General features: G+C 47.8%; 1 protein-coding gene across 3 annotated transcripts in view; it reads left to right on the top strand.

Annotated features, from left to right (window-relative positions):
- Window positions 1-23,605, top strand: part of Mfsd6 (major facilitator superfamily domain containing 6) — a 65,417-nt gene extending 41,812 nt beyond the window's left edge. For 2 of the 3 annotated variants that reach the window (XM_057758661.1, XM_057758662.1), the window contains exons 3-7: window positions 4,193-4,290; window positions 15,830-15,991; window positions 16,782-16,880; window positions 18,442-18,722; window positions 21,106-23,605. In XM_057758661.1, coding sequence (XP_057614644.1) covers window positions 4,193-4,290; window positions 15,830-15,991; window positions 16,782-16,880; window positions 18,442-18,722; window positions 21,106-21,309 — 844 coding nt within the window. In that variant the 3' untranslated portion in view covers window positions 21,310-23,605. Of the gene's footprint in view, window positions 1-4,192; window positions 4,291-15,829; window positions 15,992-16,781; window positions 16,881-18,441; window positions 18,723-20,921; window positions 20,947-21,105 lie in introns of all 3 variants that reach the window. The other variant, XM_057758663.1, reaches the window with a different exon arrangement.
- The last annotated feature ends 145 nt before the right edge of the window (window positions 23,606-23,750 follow it).

Raw genomic sequence — 23,750 nt, 5'->3', positions numbered from 1 at the left:
TCCAGCTGGCCTTGGTAAGCTCCCATTAGATCAGCCCCACCCTCTCAGTGGGTGGGCGCACCCCTCGTGGTCCCGACTTCCTTGCTCATGTTCTCCCTCCTTCTGCTCCTCATTTGGACCTTGGGACCTCAGTCCAGTGCTCCAATGTGGGTCTCTGTCTCTATCTCCATCCATCGCCAGATGAAGATTCTATGGTGATATGCAAGATATTCATCAGTGTGGCTATAGGATAGGGCCAGTTCAGGTTCCCTATCCTCTGCTGCTCAAGGAACTAGCTGGGGACATCTCCTGGGACACCTGGGAACCCCTCTAGAGCCAAGTCTCTTGCCAACCCTAAAATGGCTCCCTTAATTAAGATATATACTTCCCTGCTCCCATATCCACCCTTCCTCCATCCCAACCGTCCCATTCCCCCAAGCTCTCCCCATCCTCCCCCGCTCACTTCTCTCTCCCCAACTCCTACATGCTCTTTACAGGCCTGTATGACCCATTGAAGGGCCTCTTCAGGTATGCCCGCGCCATGAATGCATCCACATGCCCGGCCATACCCCACACTAGCCAAGAGCGTTAATTAGAACTACTGATAGAAGCCTTTCATTTCGTATCAATTGGTGGAAAAATAAACACCAGTCCCCCAGATAAAGTAAATGAGCAAACACATCTGGATTGAGCCATACAAAGTGCTAACAGTCCTCCTCACAGACCCGGCCTCCGCCTCCCTGCAGAGTCCGGGACACCAGCACTGGGCCATTGTCTGCATTTAGTCTGCAGTGATGGACTCTTGAGTAAGTCAGGCATCCCCCCCCCCCCATGGAATTTTCCTGCATGGTCTGAGAGGAAATGTATATCCTCAGGACCCTCAAGGCCGGCTTCTCATCACAAAGGATATTTATTGGCTCCAGAGGGACAGAGGCAGGGAATAAGAGACAAAGACAGGATAGAGGGCAAGAGAGACAGAGAGAAAGGAATGAGAAAGGGGGGACAGAGGTATTTGTCCTGGAGGGACGAAAGGCTGCCTCTGGATAGAGAGGGGACAGATGTGGCACATAGGAAAACGGCAGTTTATAAAGTTTCAAACAGAAATCCTGTGTCAGGATGAGCTGTTTAATTTTAATTGAGCAGGTCAATTAGGGCGGCCTTTGACTACTGAATTCCCTTACTTTGATAGCTGGCCCTTGGTAGTCAGCCTCAGGAGAAGGAAGTGGATGAAAGAGGATTGAACCTCGGTGGCTAGCTTTCGGAATGTAAGCTAATGGTTTTTAGCAAGGCAGAGGGAACGGGGGAAGAGCAAGGCCTGCCAAAGCCATGTTGGCCACACTCAAGCTGGCCAGAGGCCCTTGATGTTTCAGTTGCCAATGTCCGGCATAGGAGGAGGCATTTCTTTTCTAGGCTATGAAAATTCCTACACGGAGGCGCTAACCTGTGGGACCTCAGGAACTGTATATGGAGTGAGCGATTTTATAGAGGGGGGGTGAGCTACCATGAGGCCATTCCAGTGGGCTCTAATCCATCGTGACTGATGTCCTTACAAGACGTGATCAGGGCACAGACAAGCACAGACAGAAGACATGCTTCACAGTGACACAGGACAAGACAGCCACCAACAAGTCAAGGTGGAAGGTGTTTGAAGAAACCAACACTACTGACCCTCTCTTCTTAAACGCCAAGCCCTAAGAATTCTAAGATAATAACTGTCTATTGCGTAATCTATTCAAGTGCTCTGAGATGTGAGCCGGGATTAGTCCTGGGGCAGACCCGCAGGTCTGGCTCCGTTTCACCAGGGTTGCCAGTCACTAATAGATCACTACCTCGTCTCGGCTTGGCTGTCTGTCGTGAGGGAGAGCTTGCTGGCTCACCAGGCAGCTAAGACTTTGTGTCACATGGCACTCTCAGGTGGAGGGGCAGAAAGCCTTACTCAGAGAGACTTACATGAGGTGGGGGAGGTATCGTATAACTGAAAAGCCCAGCCAGGGGCCTCAGGTGTGGCTTTAAGCAGCTCTCAAATGATGGTATCAGAACCCATCTTCCCGTTCTTTGGGCATGGGCTGACCTAAACAGACGCTGGAGGTCCCAGGCAGCTCCAGGGTGAGGACCAGCTGGAAACCAAGGAAGACCTCTTGACAATACTATACTGATTGCACGCTCATCTGCCTTACACCTCTCTTCCAAAGAAGGAGATCCACCTGCCTGAGTGTCCTCTTTGCTCTGCTTCTCCAACTTGCTCAGATAATTCTTCCAGGCCATTTTTTCTGGGGCTCTCCTTCCCCTTCATTTTCTGGCTCTTTTTTTTTTTTTTTCTGTTGTTGACTGTTCGTTTTGCAAGTGGTCTCTTCAAATGTGCCTTTAATAGCTCCCATTATGGTCGCGTCTGGCCAAAGCCCTCAAGCAGGAGGAGCGGCATTGAGATCACTTTGAATTTGTTCACGATTGTCCTTCAGCTTGAATTATAAGGAACTTGTTTTAATTTCTTTAAATGTCACCTGGCGTCAACTAAACATTTGGTGCCTTTTCCAAATTAAGCAATTGATGACACGCCATGTGTCATCTGTGGCCGCTACCACACCACCGCAATGAAGATGAATGGCAGTGGACCGTGGCTCAGACAGCTCAGAAAGCCTAAACTACCTACTTCATGGTCCCTAACGCTGCTCCTTCACTTAGATCAAGTGGAGGCCATGCTTGGAGCCGCTTTCAAACTTCCACATGAAATCAAAAGGCCTTGTGTAATGTGTTTTGTGCTTCTGCAGTGCGGTTTGCAGCTAATTTTTTGTAACAGAGAGAAGCTGGTAGATTGGTAGTAAGTTCAGTAAAAATAATTTTTTAGCAAGCACGTTTGAAATATATGCTTTTATTCACCAAGTCCCATAAGTATGAAGACCATACTGTCCATAGAACTCGATGACTCAAGCCTCTATATCAAGAGACCTTCCTTCCTTGAGAACCCTCTAAGTTCCTCCCGGTAGTGTGTCCCTTCCCCTCCTATCTTTTTACCTTTGCACTTTTTCTTTGTCTTTTCTCCATCCTTTTGGTTCAGATTTAGGATCACTTCCAGCCAGGGACTCAAGAGCAAAGTTAAAGAGAACCGTGTTTAGAAAGACATAAACACACAGCTGAGCAGGAGGAGAGCAGGAGGAGGGCAGCCGTTCCGGTTGTCGCATGGGCTTTCTTTCGCCTTTTGGCGTTCATCCACTTTGATCGAGAAAACGTGAAAAGTGGGGCTGGAGAGATGCTCAGGGGTTAAGATCACTTCCTCCGCTTCTAGGGGACTCGAGTTTGGTTCTGGCAATGATATTGGACAGCTTACAGCAGCCTGTAGCTCCAGGTCCAGGACCATCTTCTGGCTTCTGAGGGTCCTTGGATACGCCCCCTCACTCCTTACCTCTTCCCTCTCTCCACCCCCCACACAAAAATAAACAAAGGAAAGAAATTAAAAGCCTTGACATTAGGGAAATGATCGGAAATGAGAGGAGGAAGGAGAGGAAGTGCTCCTGGCCACCTGCATGTGCTGAGAAGCAGCCACCCTCAGGACCCAAGCTTGTCTCACCGCTCTGGTCTATGTTCATTTTGGTTTATACTTACATCTTTGGTGGCAGTGATATTAAGGTTGCTGTATACTTCTCTGTTTTGTGAGAGTATGACATCACATGTAGTCTCTAACATGATGAGCCCGAATCAGTTGAACTACTGGGAAGACATCGGATTTGTTGTTCATCATTCGCAGCTAGCCCCCGGTGATGTGAATCTCATGAACCTCTCCGGGGACCTGCGTCTGTAACCGAGGCTGAGGTCCCCATTCTTACACTTCCTCAACCTCCCCCACCCAACATTGTGAAGCGGCTGCGGTGCCAGGCTTATTTATGCGACAGTCACCCGGAGAGAAGCCAGCATTGCAACCGGCTGTGTGCCAGACTCTGAAACAGCATCCGTGCTCCCACCAATGAAGCGTCAGGAAGGCCAGCGCTGGCTTTTCCCTTAAGCATATGGGGACGGCAGCGGGCAGATGTGGTCGGGGTAGTCTCCTTCCTACACTGGTGGTTAAGTTTGCCCACGAGCCTTCCCGTGCCTAAGTTTGGACCATGCCCGTTTAATCATGAATGGATTGGGGAGTGGAAACATAAGTAATATTCAGGATCATGTTTCCCACCGGGGCCTCAACTTACGTTCCCACGTGTCGTGTTTTCTTCTCTTCCAGGGTTTTGTACATTGGCCTGGCCTGCAACACAGCCCGTTATATTTACATTTCCTACCTGGAAAACGCCTGGACCGTTCTCCCTATGGAAGTTCTGCAAGGTGAGCTGATGGCTGACATGAGAACTATCTTTGCGGCTCCAGCGGCACCGCCCCATCCTGACCTTCAGGCTCTATCCCGGAAGGGAGGCGCCACAGCTCCTGGGGCTGGTGCGGGTTCTTCAGCTGCTCTGGCTGCCCTCTTGTGTTGAGCCAAACAAAGCTGAGTTTTTTTTTTCCACACCCATGTGTTTAAACAAAGAAAAAGGAACTCTGGAATAAACTGTTTGCTGTGCTGTTAGGCAGAGTCCTCCAGAGGTGGTTTTAAAATAGAAAAGGATGTATCTTTCAAAGGCTAAGGTTCTTCTGAGTTCTTTTCTTTTTAGATTAACTATACATATGAGACAATATGACTCTAGTATTTTATCCCTTTATTATTATTATTATTAGTTATTTTTATTGCATCTGGTGACTTGTAGCAGAAGCTGGAGAGCCACATTGCTGTTTTCCATGAACCCTCTGAATCTTTACCCAGACACACCAGCCTGAGTTCTCCCTGTGGCCCCAAGACGCTGTTTCCTGCCGAGGCTTAAATCTGAAAGATTTCCGGGGAGGGTCTCAGCATGTGGACTAAGAATACTTAAAGATGGACCTGCGTTCAAAGCTCCTTGCTGTGTTAGTGTACACGATCCCTTTTAGATTCTAAAACCTCAGCGAGCTTATTTAGTGATTGGCCTCGTGAGTACGGTTGTCGGGACAAGGTTACTGGAGTAGAGTGGCTGGTGACGGCCTCCGCCCCTAAGCGCTGGACACAACGCTGTACCATCAGCTTGGTTAGATGGTACCGGTTCCTCACCCAGAGGATGTGAGTGCACTTAAGCCAGGATAATGTCCCATCCTGATTCGGAGTCATAGTTACTCATCTAAGTAGACTATATAAAACCCATGCCCATTTGCCATAGCCCCTCATCACAATGAAAAAGTACATCCTCAACCAAAGGGCACGTATCATTTATCGTCGCGTAATTACAGAATTCAAAAGTAGACACACTTTGAAGGTGCTTTTCTCAGATCTGATATGATGTGTGACTAATAGGAGAAAATGTGTTTTCAAATGTATATATACAAAATTGGGTGTGTAATAACAAGTTTTTGTTTGTCACCAAGTAAGCTATTGTCTGTAGTAGTTAGAACCCTGGAAGGGTTTGGCAGTGAAGGGTGTGTCTCAGCATGCGTCCCCTGAGAACCAGAAAGCACTAAACATGAGTAGCCGGGGAGTCTCAGTGACAAGGATATCCCACTCCGAGGGCCAGTTCACTCCTTGTCTTGTTTAATAATAGCATCATTGTCTGTTGCTATATAAGGGGATGAAGACTCCATAACAAGATCAGTGTTCCTACTAAACATATATGTTGCTATAAAAATATAAAGGGATGTATATCGCATATACACAAATGTACTATTTTTCTCTTTAATTGGAGATAGAAAAGGACAGTTTGCGTAAGAAACTCAAGAAAAAAAAGAGCATTGGTTTGTTCTGGCTCATACCTGTAATCCTAATACTTGAGAGGTTAAAGCAAGAGAATTGCTGTGAATTCGAAGCCAGCTCAGAATACAGTATGAGATCCTGTCTCTAAAAACCAAAACAGACAAACAACAAAGACATTGGTTCATGAGGTGGTTGAAGGGACAGCAGAAGAGTCCCATGGGGAGGAAAAAAACGTTCTTTGCTGCGCATTTAGAAATCCTTCTATTGTTCTAAATTCTAAATGATTTTCAGAGATGCAGGAGGTGAACTGAGAGCCGGAGACAGAGATTAAAAGTGAGGTCAGGTGTACGGTCTCACCGCAGTTCTGAAAGCCAGATGTGTGAGATGGACGGAGAAGTGTGCACTCAGCAGGGAGAAGCTCAATGGAAGGAGCAATTGGTTGCAGAAGCAGGGGATAGAGGCCTGAACATTTTCTTGAAAGCTTCTTTAAGCTCCGGTCTGAGCTGGAGTCTGAAGGGCCACCATGTAGCCCTATAGAAAGCAGCCACCTGCTACAGAGCAGCACTGTGAACCAGAGAGTAGATGACAAAAGCCACACAGCACCTTCAGGATCACAAACGCCGTGCTGTGCCCAGGGCTGGATGGAGTCGCCATCATAAACTGCCTGCATCTGGTATTCACTGCCAGGTGTGCCATATGGGAGCTAGGCATGCTCTGAATCCAACGGGAATTCTTCCTGGGGCCAGCTAGGGCTTACATTTCCGTGATTCACTTTCATGTCCTCGGTGCCCATGGAAGCTCAGCACGGATTGAACTGCCTCCTGGCCCAGCAGGGGATTCTGCAGCTTAGCTGCCCCACACCCTCTCTTTATAGGCTGGAGGGCATGGCTCCAGTCCAGGCAGAGTGAGTCCCGGCTGCACAGCATTTTTGCCTTTGAGATGTGCTGTCCCCAGAAGGCAGTGGCTTATCCCTATGAAATAATCCACATAATATCACTGAATGGGTTTGTTTGGGCATCTTTGATTCTGCTGCCTGTACTGGCTTATCCAAGTGATTTATAATCTCTGACCTTAAAGGAGACTGTGCTTAGGATGTAGTCAAGACAGGAAATAATTGTAAGGAAATACTGATTACAGGACAAAGCCCCAGGTTTGAGTCCCAGCACTGCAGGGAGAAGAAAGATACCCTTTACTGGGGCTGTGACTTGATAGGTATCAAAGTCTCAGGGAGTGGGGAGGCTGAGGCTGGGTGATAATTCTCATCACTGGCTATCTGGACATTTAACTGTCATCATTTGCTTTTTTCTTCTTAACCAGGGTCACATGAGAGCCGGGAGTGTCTTCTTTAAAAAAAAAATCATTTGTGTATGTATGTGAGTGTGTGAGAGAGTGTGTGTGTATGAGAGAGATGGAGTGTGTGTGTGTGTGTGTGAGAGAGAGAGAGAGAGAGAGAGAGAGAGAGAGAGGAGAGAGAGAGAGAGAGAGAATGAGATACACCCACACGGGGGGGGGGGGGTGAACTTATCTGGGTACTCTAGCAGCGCGTGTTGAGAAATTAGAGTATAACTCCCAGGAGTTGACTTTTCTCCTTTTGCTGTGGGCTGCAGGACTCAAACCCTGGTCCCCAGGCTTTTGTGGCAAGCACTTTTACCTACTGAGCCGAGAGCAGCTTCTTAAAAAAATATAAGTGAAGTCTGTCTCTTCAGTCCTTTGCCAGCTCTCCTCATCTCCTAAATACCATGAACTCTAGTGCAGCAGAAAGAGGGGGCAAAGGCGCTGTGCTGAGTCCCGTATTCCAGCTCTCCCCTGCTTCCCCTTATGGTCGTGGATAATGACCATGGACATCTATCTCCATTTCCCCTTATCAGAGCTGCCGATCACCCTCTCTGCTTCCTTCCCAGGCTAGTATGCTAACAGCCCTTGCTAGCACCGAGCAAGGGCTATTCAGGCTTCTCTTGGGGGTTAAGATATGGCCAGTGGAGCTGGCCAGAACTGTAAGAACTCGGTTCTGTCCCCATGTGGTAGTCGGTGTTCTCTTGCAGCCCATCCTTCTGGAAGGTCGGTTACCGTTTTCAGTAGGCAACTTGCAACACCATCTAAAGATTCTCCACTCATGGCGAGTCTGCAGTTCGTCTTAAAGGGTGGGTCTGAGTGTCAGCAGCTGTGAGGGATGGTAGGCAGGCTGCTGAGGTTTCATCTTTATCTGTCCCCTTTGCTCCTACACGAGAAGCATTTAGACACTCGGGGTTGTGATCCCGAACATCTGACAAACATCAAGATCACCTTTGTGAAGTTCCGCTCCTGTGTGGGCGTCAGTTATAGTGAATCACAGGAAAACTCAGCCGTGAATGTGGTCAACGTTATTCTTGGTATTCCATCCCAGGACCCACAGGGGTGGAGACAACTAACCCTTGCCGCTGCCCACTGACCGCCACGCTGTCACGAGCATGCGCCCTGTCCTCCACATAAAGTAAACAAATAACTGTATCTGTCTGTCTGTCTGTTTTCGTGGAAGCTCAGCAGTTAGGAGCACTGCTCTTCCACAGCATCCAGGTTTAATTTCCATAACCCAGGAGGGCACCCAGTCATCTGTAACCCCAATCCTAGGGGACGCAATTGCCTTCGTCTGGCTTCCGCAGGCAGCAGGCATGTACATGGTGCCCGATACACATCTAGGAAAAACACCCACACGCATGAACAAAGAAACATGTATTTAAGGAGGGTGAACCAGACAGGCTGCTATGTCTGAAGAGCTTCCTTCGAAGATTTATTTTTATTTATGTATGTGTCTACATGAGTCTGTGTGCACCGTGTGTATGTGGGTACCCACAAAGGCTAGCAGAGGGCACCCCCTGGAACAGGATTGACAGGTGGTTGTCAGCCACCCAAGGGGTGTTGGGAGCCAATCACAGGTCCTGTGGAAGATCAGCCAAAGTCCTTCACTGCTGAACCACCTCCCCAGCCCCGAGGATGGCCTTTTGACTGAGTTTCTGGTTCCGGTACAGAGAACCAGATTTGGCCAGCCATGCAGTAGAGCAGAGAGGAGGCGGGTGAGAAGTGGCTGTCTGTCACCAGTCACGGGGCTCGGGCTGACCTTTATGGCCTCGCTCTGTCTCATGCAGTGTGGCAGCCAAGTTGAGTCAGAGCTCTGTCTCCTCTCATTATGTTCCGGAAGAACACAGAGGAGCCCTGTAAAATGATTAACATCCAGGCCTTATCTAGACGTGGCTTCATCTGTTATCTATATTGGGAAATTTCTGCCTGGCTCAATCTCCGAAGCACACGTAGTTAAAGGCCTGCATGTAAAAATGCGTGGATAAAGGGGTTCACTGCGTGACTCGCTGCGTCGCGGTGCAGCTTCCATGACGAGACCTCCCCCCCTCTTCCTTTTTTCCTCTTAAGTTTTATTTTGTTTTATTGGAGGGCGGGGATGGGTGGAATCGGGAGACATGGTGTGAAAGACATGAAGAATAAATACAAAGAAGACAAGCAAAGCACAATCTTGGTAGACAAACCGAGTCGGTGCACTGGCATGTGAGGGTCAAGGCCACATTTCACAGTTCCTACAAGTTCTTTTAAGACGTCTCCCTCAACGCAGGAGCTGTCTTGTCCGTCTGTCTTCACCCGAGATGCTTCTGGTCTGAGGCCTCTCCTCCGGCAGTTGCACCCCACGTGTCCCTCTTTCTAAAATATTTCCAATATTTGCAACCACGTGGACTGTGACATACTTTAGGACTCAATTGCTTTCTCACTAGTTTCCAAATACTAGTTTTGCTTCCTTCGTGCAACCTCTTGAATAAAAAAAAAAAAAAAAAAAATCCATGCCTCTACCAAATTCTCTAGACGTGTATACCTAGAAAGATACCGATTTTACTGCCCTCTGTATCCTGTACTGGGGTTGGTATTTTCTAAATACCTGGATACATAGCTAACATAGTTCTCTCTTAAAAATGTGTAAGTGACAGAGAAATTCTGAGACCCAAGATGCTGTTGCTTCCCTTTCTTGACCAATGCCTTGCTGTCCCTGGCACATCTGATGAGAGACACCGGTGCGTTTCACTCATGAGCTTTCTGTAAGTTGAGGACACCATGAAGTGCTGTTTGCTTTGCAATCCAATTCCCTGCTAGTAAGCTCTGTGCCCTTTTACCTCCTCCTCCTCCTCCTTCCTCCTCCTCTTCCTCCTTCTTCCTCCTTCTCCTCCTCCTCTTCTTCATCCTTCCTCCTTCTCCTTCTTCCCCCTCCTCCTTCTTCCCCCTCCTCCTTCTTCCTCCTCCTTCTTCCTCCTCCTTCTTCCTCCTCCTCTTCCTCCCTCTTCCTCCTCCTCTTCCTCCTTTCTTCCTCCTCTTTCTTCTTCCTCCTTCCTCCTCCTTCTTCCTCCTCCTCCTCTTCCTCCTCCTTTGCCATCATCATCCTGTTGTTATTGTCGTTGTCTTCTTATTCTTTTTTGGAACATCTGTTGATGGTGGTAGCTCTAACTCTGGCAGGCTTGCTAGTCAGTCACCTTCTGTTTTCTTCTCCTCAAAGGCCTACGGCTTTTCCAGTATGCCTCACAGTTAGTTATGTCTGGCCAGTACAAAATGAAATACTACCTCTCCACCCAGTCCACAAGACTTCCCACATCCACTCACCCCTCTTTTCTTGAATGCTGAAAGCTGGGGCGATGGGGCACTGAAGGGGGTGGCCTGCATCTAAGTTCGTGAATGCTGGTGTGGGGTAGAGCTGCTGACCCTCCGGTCTCCTGCCCATCAGATTCTGAATGAGCAAGCATGGAGTCTGAGGCTTGTTTGTTATGCCAGCTGGTAACATAACCATTGCAGGTACCGTCTGTTGCCTGCCCAGCGGAGTCCTTAGGGAGAGAGAGCATTCTTCTACTGAGGTTCACCAGATTGAGCTCTCAGAAGCTCTTCTGTGCCCACAGTTGAAAGCCATGCTGGACTAAGTAGAACCCATGCTTTGGTTCCTCCTGGGAAAGATCGGCCATGCCGATCTTCTGAGGCGGGGCTAAGGAAGTGGTTGTGTCTTGTTCAGCGAGTGTGCACAAATGGCAGAGGCAGAGAAAACAGAACAGTGACGCTTCCCAGGTTTCTGTCACTTCTTACTCCTCCCGGCCATCACGACTTGATTTCCCCCAGTCAAGCAGCATTGTAGAAATGTCTGCTTAGGAAGGGGTCCTTGCCCCTTCTTGTACATTCTGTTTATTGCAGTAGGTCACTATTGTGGGCCAAGAGAGAACTACTTTGAATGAGATGTTTTACAATATTATGAGAATTCCCTGGATGTAAGGAAACTTTGGAACATGCGTGTTATGTCAGCTCCTTAGGGAGGGCCCAAGGCAATAATGCTCGTTTCTCAACAAGGTGCATTTGTGATCGTGTTTGATATCATCAGCAAAACCTCCCAAAGGAGATTAACTTCTGCCAGTCCTCGAGTAGTTATTGAGAGGCCATGTCATGGAGCCTTTACACACTTAGGTGCCTTGGAGTGAAGCCGTGCCGTGCAGCATTTACACACTCAGATGCCTTGCAGTGAAGCCGTGCCGTGCAACATTTACACACTTAGGTGCCTTGGAGTGAAGCCGTGCCATGCAGCATTTACACACTCAGATGCCTTGGAGTGAAGCCATGCCATGCAACATTTACACACTCTGATGCCTTGGAGTGAAGCCATGCCATGCCACATTTACACACTCAGATGCCTTGGAGTGAAGTCATGTCACGGAGCCTTTACACACTCAGATGCCTTGGAGTGAAGCCGTGCCGTGCAACATTTACACACTCAGATGCCTTGGAGTGAAGTCATGTCACGGAGCCTTTACACACTCAGATGCCTTAGATTCCGATCCCTTTCATTGCCCTGTTGTCCCTCTGACCTTGAACAAGGCTAATCTCTCTGTGTCTAGCTTTCTTTTGGGAAAATTTGGGAAAAAAAAAATAATCCCTGTGGTTTGGAGGAATAACTGGAAGTCTCCATAAAACAGCGTAATTCCCCGTAGAGAAAGCTGCCGTGATAGCGCTGCTAAGGAGATTCTCATGTCTAGGTCGGTGCAGTGGAAATAGCATGAGAATGTCCATCCCATGAGGCCTCAGAGCTAATCCCGACTGGACCAACCCAGTCAAACTAGGAGGATTGGGACACCAGACTCGGATGTGTGCCTGCCTGGTCTTTGGGGGTCATTCACTGTCATTCAGCATTTTTATCGAACATCTATCTTCTGTGGGTCTGGTGATAATTACCGTCAAAGGACATCAGAACATTTCCATGACAGATAGCCAAGGAAGGGTGAGCATCGTGTTCCAGCAGAGGCCATCTGGCTCCCTGGTCACTGCCACTACGTGGGAAGAAACATCTCTTTATGTTTGTTTCATCTAACGACACAGTTTTATAACCTCTAGGGATTTAAAACTCCGTGACCCTCGTGGAGAAAAGGCTCAGCGATTAGGAGCGCTTGTTAGTTAATACCTGCCAACAAATTCTACAAGTAATTTAAGCATCTGTCTGAAATTATATGCTGGAAAACGCCTTCATTTTCTTGTAAACCAGAATTTTAGAAAGCACACGTTTGAAGGAGGCAGGGATGGGACGTGGGGCGAGCGGAGAAGGAGGGAAGAGAAGAGGGAAAGGTGTGAGCTGGAGACTGAAAGAGAAGTGGGCTGGTTATTAGTCAAATATTTTCCTGTGTAACCAAGCCCTCTTACGTAGGATCATTCAAGACTCATATATGATCTAAAATCACAACCAAAAATGTAATCTAATGTTGCGGTCACATATATTGCCAGGCTTAGACATAGTCATCAATAAAGTTAACCTATGACCATTTGATATGGTTTTGGATCATTGGGAAACACTTCTTTTTTTTTTTTTTTTTTTGGTTTTTCGAGACAGGGTTTCTCTGTGGTTTTGGAGCCTGTCCTGGAACTAGCTCTTGTAGACCAGGCTGGCCTCGAACTCACAGAGATCCGCTTGCCTCTGCCTCCCGAGTGCTGGGATTAAAGGCGTGCGCCACCACTGCCCGGCCTGGGAAACACTTCTTAAAGATGTCAACTTTCATTCTACTATTGAATCTAATTAGTTTTCTTCATCAATATACTTCTGAATTTTATTCTAGGGATACTCATACAAATAATATCGGCATCTGAAAAAGAAGCCAACACCATCTTTAACAGCATAAAGGAAAATATTCCCACTGTATACCACTGTGTCAACATTCATACCTAAGACTCTGACTAGGTATTATTTAATTCTGCCGAGACTGACAGTATCTACAGTGTTGCAGTTGTTTAACCGGAGCAAGCAAATAGTTTTTTTAAACATCTGTGGGAATTAAGTGTGTATACTATCAATAACTATTCAGTCAATATTTCTAGTTAAAAATTAACCTAGATGAGTTCAAGGATGTAGCTCAGTGATAATGCTTGCCTTGTGCGTACGAAGACTGAATTTACCCTATTCACCAAAAACAAAGCAAAACAACAACCAACCAAACAAACAAACAAACAAACCCCAAATCTACTTCCTTGAAATGATGAACAAAGCATATATGAGAAACAGGAAAATGATTTTAATGTTTCTAAGTTAATGATGACTTGCAATCTAACATGCACAGTGAAAACAGAGTTATCCCTTTCTGGGCCTCCTTAAGCATGGCCAGCCCACGTGACCATTTATTGCACGCCACACACTGTGAATTAAGATTTGCCATTTTGGCGCTGGGCGTATTTGTATTCCTGTAAATACAGATTTGTTTCTGAGATATGGCTAACTTATTGGAAACAGTGCAGCCCTGCCGAGTATGACTACAGAAAACCCTCCTGTTCTCTTTCTTCTGAGCCTAGGAATAGTGTGTGTTCCAACAGAGCTGAGCAGAGGACTCAATATTTCTCCAAAGATCCGTAAATGGCCAATCAACACCAGAAGGTATTCCATAGTGTTGGCCAGAGAGGCAAGTAAGCACAGTGAGGTGCTGGTTAGGACTTGAAGAAAAATGTTTTAAAAAGTTCTGGTTAGAAGGCAGAGAGGCTGGTGAACTTGAGATTTCTGGAGGGCAGGGGAGAGGAGGATATGGAAACCACTGATCTTCTAAATGTTAAAATCAACAAGCACCCCCTGAACTGGAGAATCCACTTCCTGCTGTGTAAATACCAGTGTGCACGAATCTACTTGAAGACACTTAAACATCAATATTTAAACAATATTATTCATAATAACCAAGAGGTGGAAACAATTCAGAGGGAGACCATCGACAGAGGAACAATGTGTGGTCTATTGCAATGGACTAGTATTCGGCCTTTAAAAGGACAGATTCTTTTTATATTAGTTTTTGTTTTGGACAGTTTCCTGCATGTGTGGTGTATTCTGATTATGCTCTCTCTACCCTGTGCCCTCTCATTTCTATCCTGTCACCCCCCGCCCCAAACCTCATCTCTGCCAGTCCCTTTTCCCAGGCTCATGACTTTGGGTTTGGGTTGGTCACACACTGAATTTAGTCAGGGCCCATCTGTGTGCCATTGGGGTTGGGGGGGGGTCATCGGTGTGTGCCTAACTGCAGCAAGGGTTCCCCTCTGCCTGGCTCGTATCAGTAGCAAGCTCTCAGGTGTGGGCAGGGAGGCCCCTGAGCCTTCCTTGTGTATTCCCGACTGTGAGGGGCTCTTTCTTAGGCAGCACCGCTGTGCTCAGAGCAGCTGTGAGCTCACGCTCGCCACAACTGCACCAGCTCCAGAAGGCAGCATCCTGCTCTCCTGCGCCTTGCCGTTTGGCTCTGCATCCTCCCTCCCTCTCTCCCGCAGTGCCCCCTGAGGCTTAGCAGCGGTGGCATGCACGTTGTATTTAGGGCTTACTGTCTATCACTTATTCTTGGCGCGTTGACCTGCCATAGTCTGCCTTCACCGCCATTCACTGGAAAGAGGTTTCTCTGATTAAGGACAATAATAGCATTTCTCTTTGGGTATAAGCATAATATTGATTGAGGCAGCTTGACGCTGTGATAGTTTAGGTAAACAATCGTGTGCAGTTGCCCCTAGGATCTAGAATCTTCCCAACCATGGTTTTTTTTTTTTTTTTTTTTTTGACCATGTGTATAGCACTAGGTTCCCTGTGGATCAGGCCCCAGATCCAAACCAAGAGCAGTTGGTTACCCTCATAGTAGTCCCACGGCTGAGCAAGTGGGCCCATCTTCCCTGGAAGACTGAACCTGTAGATTATTAGGGTTCACAGCTGCGTACTGAAGTTTTCTCCCCAGCAGCCTGTGGAGTGCCTCCTGGGACCCGAAAAGGGAGAGGAGGTTTTCAGCTCCTCCTGGCATGATTTCTCTGGCCATGCAGCCGAGGTTGTGTGTGGTGCGTGGTGAGCCACCGAACACAAGCTACAACGTGGGCAGATCTCAGTGACATTATGCTAAGTGAGACGCACCAGTCACACAAATACTGTTCTGACTCTACTCAAGAGACCCAGAATCTTCACATCCGCGGGGATGGAAAGAATGGTGCTTGCTAGGGAATGGCCTGAGGGGTAGTGGGTGCGATGTTTAAAATAATTAGTGATGGTAACAGTGTACATACAACACCGTGTATGCTACTGAACACCTAATGCTACTGAACTGTGTGTTTGAAAACGGGTAAAATGATCATCAAACATGCATTGCATGCTTGTATGAAGAAGGACGCTTAAAAGAAATCCCACATTCGCTCAGAATTGAATACAATAGAGGGTTATTTATTTAGGGGTAGACTCACAAATCACAATCCTCTGCTGGAACAGAGAACAGCAACTGAATCCTGGGAAAAGAGAGTGGAGTGGACACGCGCTTTACATGGGCATAAATAGAATAAAAGGCCACGCCCAAGTGGGCAGGTGACTTAAAAAGGCTATTGGCGGTAGGAATTCCTACAGCACTTGTATGAAATTCTCAAAGCATAAAAATACTATATTGAGATGGCTTAAATGATACATTGGTTATGTATGTTTTGTTATAGACTATGTATGTGTGTTTAGATATGCATAGTGTATCCATATATTATAATAGGTCCCTTGTTTATGAAGTCATTCCCATTGCAAAAAAAAAGTGTGATGGCAGCGATGCTGAGCAGACGCTCATGCCCACTCCTCCTCTTCTGCAGGGGTCACACATGCGGCCATCTGGGCGGCGTGCATCTCGTACCTCAGCGCTGCCGTGCCCCCCGAGCTGAGGACGTCTGCGCAGGGCATCCTGCAAGGGCTTCACCTGGGGCTGGGGAGAGGATGCGGTGCCATGATTGGAGGCGTGTTAGTCAACTACTTTGGTAAGAATCATTTTTCTTTTGTTCCTTTCAGGAAAGTAGGTTTTTCTTTTTCTTTTTCTCAGCCAGGCCAGAGTTCAGCTTCAATCTCCCTATCCTCTCTTTTCATACCGCACGGTCGTCGTAATTGTAAAGCCCATGCTTAGGTTGGGAAGGTGGTTAAAGTCAGCTCATAACACACTCTTCTGGCAGACGGCTTTAGTGGAACGCTACAGCAACCTCAGAAGAGCCAAACAAACGAAGAAGCGCATGTGAGTTTTTAGTTGTCAGGTACCGGGCATCTGTTGCTCGTGACACATAAGAAATAGAACCCATCATCGTGACCCAAAAACCTTTAAGTGTTCAGTGGTCACTTAAGTCGTCCCTGGTGTACACAGACGACATCACCGCCAGTCTGCCGCATCCCTATCCGTCAGCAGACAAGAGCCGGAGTACTCTGGTCCTGGGGATGGAGTGCTTAGTCTTCAGTGTAAGGCTCCCAGGGCTGTGCGAATTTACAGCTCTATTTACATGAACGGCAGCATCAGTGATGTTTGTTAGCAGGTTGCTAAGTAGTCCTCACAAAGAATGCACCACAGAGTACCCTGCAGGGATGGGAGTTACTCAGAGAGAGGCCTTCCCTGAGCAGAACGAGCACCAGGGACTCCTGAGGCTACCCTGTGCTCTCCCATTGCAGGGAGCTAACGGGCCACTGACTCCTCCACTCAGTGAAGCTGGGCTTCTTCTGCCCTCAAATGTTAGGCTGGTTGTCGCGTTTCCTGGGATGACCAGGCCTGCTCTGCTTGTTTTCAAGGGGCTGCTGCAACCTTCCGGGGGATTGGCATGGCCTGCCTGGTGATCCTGCTGCTCTTTGCCCTGATCCAGTGGCTGGCAGTGCCGGATGAGGAAGAAGGTGAGCATGGCCTCTTTCCTTTTGTTCTTGGGCGCAAGGGTGGAGGGGTAAGGGTTTGAAACTGGGCTTCTCTAGGTAATACAGACCGGCCTCGAGTCTGCAATCCTGCCTCAGTCTCTTGGTGCTGGGACTACAGGTGTGTGTGAGCTAGCCTTGGCTCCATTTTTTCTTGGTGGTTCTGAGAACCCCAGCTGTACCGTGACCAACCAGGACCAGGAGATCTGTTCTCAGCGCCTTCCTCATGGGCTTCTGTGATGAGGAGACGGGCTGCTGAGCTGAGTTTTCTGTTTTTATTATTATTATTTATTTTATTGGTGTTTCAGTTTGTATGTATATCTGTGTGAGGGTGCTATATCCTGGAATTACAGACAGTTGTAAGCTGCCATATGGGTACTGGGAATCGAACCCAGGTACTCTAGAAGAGCATAGAAGAGCAGTCACTGCTCTTAACTGCTGAGTCATCTCTCCAGCCCCCCAAAATAAATTCTGTGCTTCTTTTTAAAGACTTCTTCTTTCTTCTTCTTCTTCTCCTCCTCCTCCTCCTTCTTTTTTGTTTTTCGAGACAGGGTTTCTCTGTAGCTTTGGAGCCTGTCGTGGAACTAGCTCTTGTAGACCAGGTTGGCCTCGAACTCACAGAGATCCGCCAGCCTCTGCCTCCTGAGTGCTGGGATTAAAGGCGTGCGCCACCACCGCCCGGCTTCTGGGTTTTGTTTTATGTAACAGCACAAGGTGCCGTGGAAGTGGGAGTTTTAACCCTTCCCCGAATTCTTATGAGCGTTAAAATTTAAGGCAAATACATACAAGGCTGTATGGTAATTTACTGCTAGGGTTAGGGCTGCTCTTACTAATCTCGATGTCTTTACCTTCATTAAAAATATGTCTGTTGCTACTTCTCCTGAAAGGCATGTCCTTTCTTAAAATCGTCACACAGAAAGGAAGGAGGGGCTGGTAAAGGAACCTGCTGCCAAGCCTGGAAACCCGAGCTCAAGCCCGGGGACCCACAGAGTGGAAGCAGAGAACCTGGCTCCTTCAAGTGGGCCTCTCTGGCCTTCACATGTGTTCCACGGCACTCCTGTGCCTACAAATACCACACACATAAAAAATAAATACATTTTTTAAAAATATCAATTCTTTTGACATCTTAGTTGTGAGCCTAGCCTTTAACATCTGAACCATCTCTCCAGGCCTGATTTTTAAAAATTAAATTAAATTGAAGGGAGGAAGGTGACATCAGAGCCTTTGACAATAAGGTCACAACAGAATATACATGTTCTTGATCGCGCCGTAGCCCAGCACAGAGCTGGGCGTCTTGGGGCCTCCATTCTTCCCATAGCCCTGGCCTCGGGGCTGTTCTCCTTCTGGAAAGAGAAAACAAGGCTCGTTACAGAACCTCAGAGAAGCGTTTGAGTCTCACTGAGCTTCTCAGGAGCAAGGCTGGTGGGGGTTGTTCTCAGCCTCGGGCCACGAGCAGAGCACCACACAGCAAACACCAGGATCATTTTCTTTGTTATAAATGCTAGAAAAGGCTGAAAATAATTTTAACATTTACTGTTCTCTCTAGACAAGACAATGTTGGCAGAAAGGATTCCTGTTCCCTCTAGTCCCGTTCCCATAGCAACCATCGACCTGGTACAGCAACAGACAGAAGATGTCATGCCACGCATCGAGCCCAGACTTCCACCCAAGAAAACCAAGCACCAGGAAGAACAGGAGGACGTAAACAAACCAGCCTGGGGGGTCAGCTCCTCTCCCTGGGTGACCTTTGTGTATGCACTCTACCAGGTTAAGGAGATGATCCAACTGACAAGAGACAGCCGGGCGTCGGAGATCCAGCCTTTACAGGTAGCCTCTGCTGGCCTCCTCAGAATGCACAGAAAGCCTGGTGGCAAACAGATATGCAGGGAGAGTGTTGTAGTCCTCTGGGTGACTGTCACAGAAGCTCACCAGGTCCCCCAGAAAGAGAACTTGCTTTATGGAACTCAGAGAGGCTTCCCAAAGGAGGTGGCGATTCTTAAAAAAAAAAAAAATGAAAATCTATTCCAGCTTTGCATACTTAGGTCCAACAGTAGGAAACACAAGTTGTAACCAGAATATACAGCTCTTATGTTTGGAAGAGCTTATATATCTATAATTTCAGACTTCCAGGGGTATTATTACACATACCAGCTGCTAAATTAACCCCCTAAATCTGTCTGCTATGGCTCTGTCTGCTACCTAAGTGAAGTGTGGTTTTGAGAGGCCTCACTAGAGGTAAAAGCAGAGTCTTTTTGTTCCTAAAGAGCAGTCTCTCCCGAGAAAAGTCAGATGGTTCTGATAAAATCAACAATTATATGAACAAAGCTACTTCCTGACTCTGGAGAGAGAACATGGTTCTGTGGACAGTTTGGTCAGGGCGGTAGCTCTACCTACCCCTCCCCCATGACATATTAATCTTTCTCTTTTCTTGATAAGCAACGTCAGCTCTATGTTTACAGTAGCTTAAAGGACCCAGAGGAGGAGGGCAAACGGGATGGCTCCGTGGGTGAATGCACTTGTCCCCATGCCTGATGGTCCCTGGAACCCACGTAGAGGGAGGAGCAAACCAGCCCCCATAAGTCGTCCCCGGATGTCCGTATCCACTCCACGGCACACCTGCACACACTTTAAAACAAACAAACAGGTCAATGTGATCTTTAAAAAGTAACCCATAAAGAAAAAAAAATAAGAGGGAAGATAGTAATTTCTTTTTTAAAAAAAATCTTACAGAGGCAGAGGCAGGCGGATCTCTGTGAGTTCGAGACCAGCCTGGTCTACAAGAGCTAGTTCCAGGACAGGCTCCAAAACCACAGAGAAACCCTGTCTCGAAAAAACCAAAAAAAAAAAAAAAAAAAAAAAACTTACAAACTACAGTTGACTAGAGAGATGGCTTGGCCACTGCCCTTGCAAATGACCCACCAGCCCTTGGTTCCCAGCCTCCGTGACAGCCTCCTTCACAGCTCCAAGGAATCTAATGACCTCCATGGACGCCTGGAGTCATGTGCAGGAACCCATGTACCAACTTAAAAAACATACACACACACACATCGTCGTCATACGAAAAAAGGCAAATTCATCAACCACCCTAATTAATCTTGGCTTTATAAAATGACTGTAAAGTCATTGCCCAGTTTTACCGAAACTGACACTTTGCTGAGAGCCAGAAACATGCCATTGTGTGCAAAATCCTCCTAACTTATTTGTGGAGCCCAGTCTGGGCGTGAGAGATGGAGGGACGCCCGGAGGTTCCATACCTCAGAGCAGGAAGGTGAGACAGGGAACGGGGGCCCTGCTTCTGGGGGGCGATGCTTCAGTACTGGTGAATTCACCTTCGTTTTCCCAGACGCCCGGCGCCTTTGCAGCACAAAAGCTTGCGTTTCCCTCCCATGAAATTCAATTAATGTTCATTAAAATAAGAGGTAAAATGGATAAGAATTATCAGCTATGGCATAGCGTTGTCATGAAGAAATTATATTTCCTTCATAAATGAAATGAAAGAAAACATTTTAATTCAACCGTAGGAAATGGAGGTGGCACGTGCCGATGTCTAAAAGCCATGTCCCCCCGACTTGGACCCTCGCTGGTGGCACCGTACTTGCGTGTGTGGCTCAGTTCCCTCCCCGTTGGCCTCACGGAGCATCTTCACACGCCTGCTCTGTCTTCCTTAGCGTTCAGTGTTTATTTGCACATTCCTCCTGTACCTCAGGGTTCCACATCACGGTATTCTTTGCCCGCTGTCTTGAGGCTGAGGGCCCTCCGATGCTCACCTCTAGACGGTGTCGTCCCCCCCCCCCGCCCCCCCCCCGCGCATGCGCGCCGGCCCTGGAGGACTGCAGTCTTCCCAATGACTGGCATTTGGGCATCCTGTGGCCCTGGCCCCATGACTTGCCCCAGAGCTGGGTACTCAGTAAATGTTTATGAGTGTAAGTTGTTTGCCTGGCGGTGATGAGAGCACCGAGAATGACGTCCCTTTAGCCACAGGCATGTCTGCTTACAGTGTTTGTGTTTTTCATGCGGCTCTGGCAGTTGTACCTAGGAAAGGAAACGAAAGGTAAGATGTCTATCCTGACCCTTCATTCCTGCCTTGGTTCCGGAAGTGGGGCTTTACGAGAGATGGCTGTACATTTATTGTTTCTTACTTGAAAATGTGTATAATGGGTTGGATGTGTTCGTTCTCATCCACTATGGCACCTCTGCTTTTTCCTTCCAGGGGACCAGTGACAATCGGGAAATTTCCGCAACTGGTGGAGCCCAGCACGTCCCCCGTGAGACTCGCTCTGACCCACCCAGAAACCAGCCATTCCCTGACACAGCAGCATCTCAACCGCAGCCCAGCCCCGTTCACCCCAGCGCTGCCCCCCACGTAGAAAAGAGTGGGGAGCAGCAGGCTCAGCCCACTGCAGGAGAACACTGAAGGTCCCCTGATCATCTTCCACCCTGCATGGCACCAAACACCTCAGTCAGGACCCAGAGGGCGAGACCCTCACCCTGGACATGCCTCCCCGAGGGGAGCACCACGCCGCACATGCTTCTAAGTAGCTAAACTCATTACCGTGGAACCACGCACACACAAGCTACGGTCCTGTAGAGACTCAGAGCAGTGGTGGGTTAGGTCTGAGCTAACGCCTCTACCAGGGTCTGAAGGTGGGAAGCAGAACTCACACCAAGTCAGGAGAACGAACAAGTCTCCAGGTGACCCGTGACATCAACTCTCTCTTCTGATTATTTATTCTAAATATTGGGGTCTCGGTGCAAAGAGAGATGAAGAGTGTATCTATAAACTTATTTGTCTTGAAGAAAAGCGTTTTAAAAATTAGAAGACCTATTTAAAAGGGAACCAGATGGAAGTCAGTAGAACATACACTTTTTTGTTGTTGTTGTTTAGAAAAGTTCATAGTTTCGCTGAACTTTGCACATCTCTAGTAAATATATTTTTATATGCATATGGTATGTAGGAAAGGGAGGTCTTGGAGCAGCAGAGCTGTTATGACTGCATAGAGTCGAGCCTTAAAAGGCCTTTGTCTCAATGGGCTGGGTGAATGAGCAAAACTGAGCGAATATGGCAAAGAATCCGTCCAAGTCATTGTCCCAAGACTTGATGGACGAGGGTTTTCCAGTGCAGACCATACTGCGACAGCCTGTCGCTGTCTCACAGTGACTTGGCTTCCTCACTGGGTTCCTAAGGATCCCTTAAGTTAAAACTTACTATCTACAAAGAGAAGGATAAGATTTAAGTGCCTGGGGGAAGGACATTGTGTTCAAAAATCATGGATTAGGTCTGTTTTGTGAAGTACTAAACAGGAAGCCAGGAAGAGGAATTGTGGGAACCAGAAAGACTTATCTCATGACTTCAGAAACAAATCTAAAGTTTGTTCTTCTCCCCTAAACCATAGTCATACACTGGAGCCTTTAGGTGTGGGTTACAGCAATACCCTTCACCACCAGACATCGGGCTTGCAAGGAAAGGAGAGGCTGTCTGGGAGGCCAGTGGAAGGGGGTTGTGACTGTGGCTGAGCGAAGGGCATTGAGGATGAACATGAAAGGTCAGCAACGGAAGGTCGCCTTAATCTCTGACCCTGAGCAGTGACAGCTTCTCCATGACGGCTCTGCCTGTCCCCACATCTAGGAGGAGCCGTTCTGCACCTAGATGTCACAGCTTACACTGATGGGAAGCGCTAAGCGGGTGGTTATTTTTGCACTTGAACGGTACTGTACCTGTCAATCACCATGACTCGTTTTAAGTGACCTTTAAAATCGGACGGATTTATTGTGCTCGAGTAAATTGCAGAAGCCAAGTGGGGGCCAGGCTGAGCCCCACCGATGAATGTAGAGCATGTGGATTTGTAACCCACGGTAGGGAGCCAGAACCTTGTATCTTGTGTTTACAGTTCTGATCCATTTCTCTGAAAAGCCCTGCCGTTTTTGGAGATGCCCAGTGGACGTGTTGAAATAAAAAGTAAATACCATTTTTAAATATTTCCTAAATGAAAACCATGTGACCAAACGAGTGAACATCCTCTGCTCTGTGATGAATGACCCCAAACTCAACATGCCTTTGATACACAATGTTTACTGCGAGCGTTGATCCAGCAATGCAGGAATTTCCAGCCTTCACGAGTTTGTGGACTTTGTCACTTTTTTCTTCCTGTCCTAAAAGTGCCATACACCACTTAAAGACATTAAAGTGAATTCAAAGTAAACCTGATTTGAGAGTTCTATAACCCTTCTGGGGAGCCCTGGAAACAGGAGTGTCAAAAGCTCAGGCTGGCAATCACGGCTCTAAAGACTTGTCCTGTTCCCCTAGCCTGCAGGAACAGTTAGCCGGGTTCTGTGTGGACCCTGACTGGCTTGCTGTTATTTATCAAGCCATAAGCAGAGTAATAGTATGCTCCAAAAGACCGCACACCTGCAAAGTCAGAGCCATGGACAGTGTGACCTTACTATCCTAGTAACCCTGCTGTGGTGGCCAGGACCGGTCATTTGCAGCTGTTCCTGGGACCACGTCTGAAGCAATCACCACCCAGAGTATCTGGTAAGCAGAGCACCTACAGAAACAGAAGTTCACCCCGGTTAGTGTTCACTGTGCTGAGCTAATCATTCATGGTACACAGTGCTACCCTCATTCAAAATAGGCGATTCTGAGGCTAGCAGAGCCTGTTGTGGGACCACAGCCAGAGCCAGGACTTGGGCTCCATTCTTGCTGACAGCAGCCTGCCTACCGCTTTCCCATCCTCCTGGGGTGGGGGCCACCTTCCCATCCTCGTGGGAGGGGACAACCTTTCCATCCTCCTGGGGGGGCACCTTTCCATCCTTGTGGGAGGGGAGGCCACGTGTTTCTTGCATCAATACAAGCCA

This window comes from Chionomys nivalis, chromosome 26 (genome assembly GCF_950005125.1).
Source record: "Chionomys nivalis chromosome 26, mChiNiv1.1, whole genome shotgun sequence".
NCBI classification, from domain to species: domain Eukaryota; kingdom Metazoa; phylum Chordata; class Mammalia; order Rodentia; family Cricetidae; genus Chionomys; species Chionomys nivalis.
This window is presented reverse-complemented; position numbering and strand designations above follow the sequence as displayed.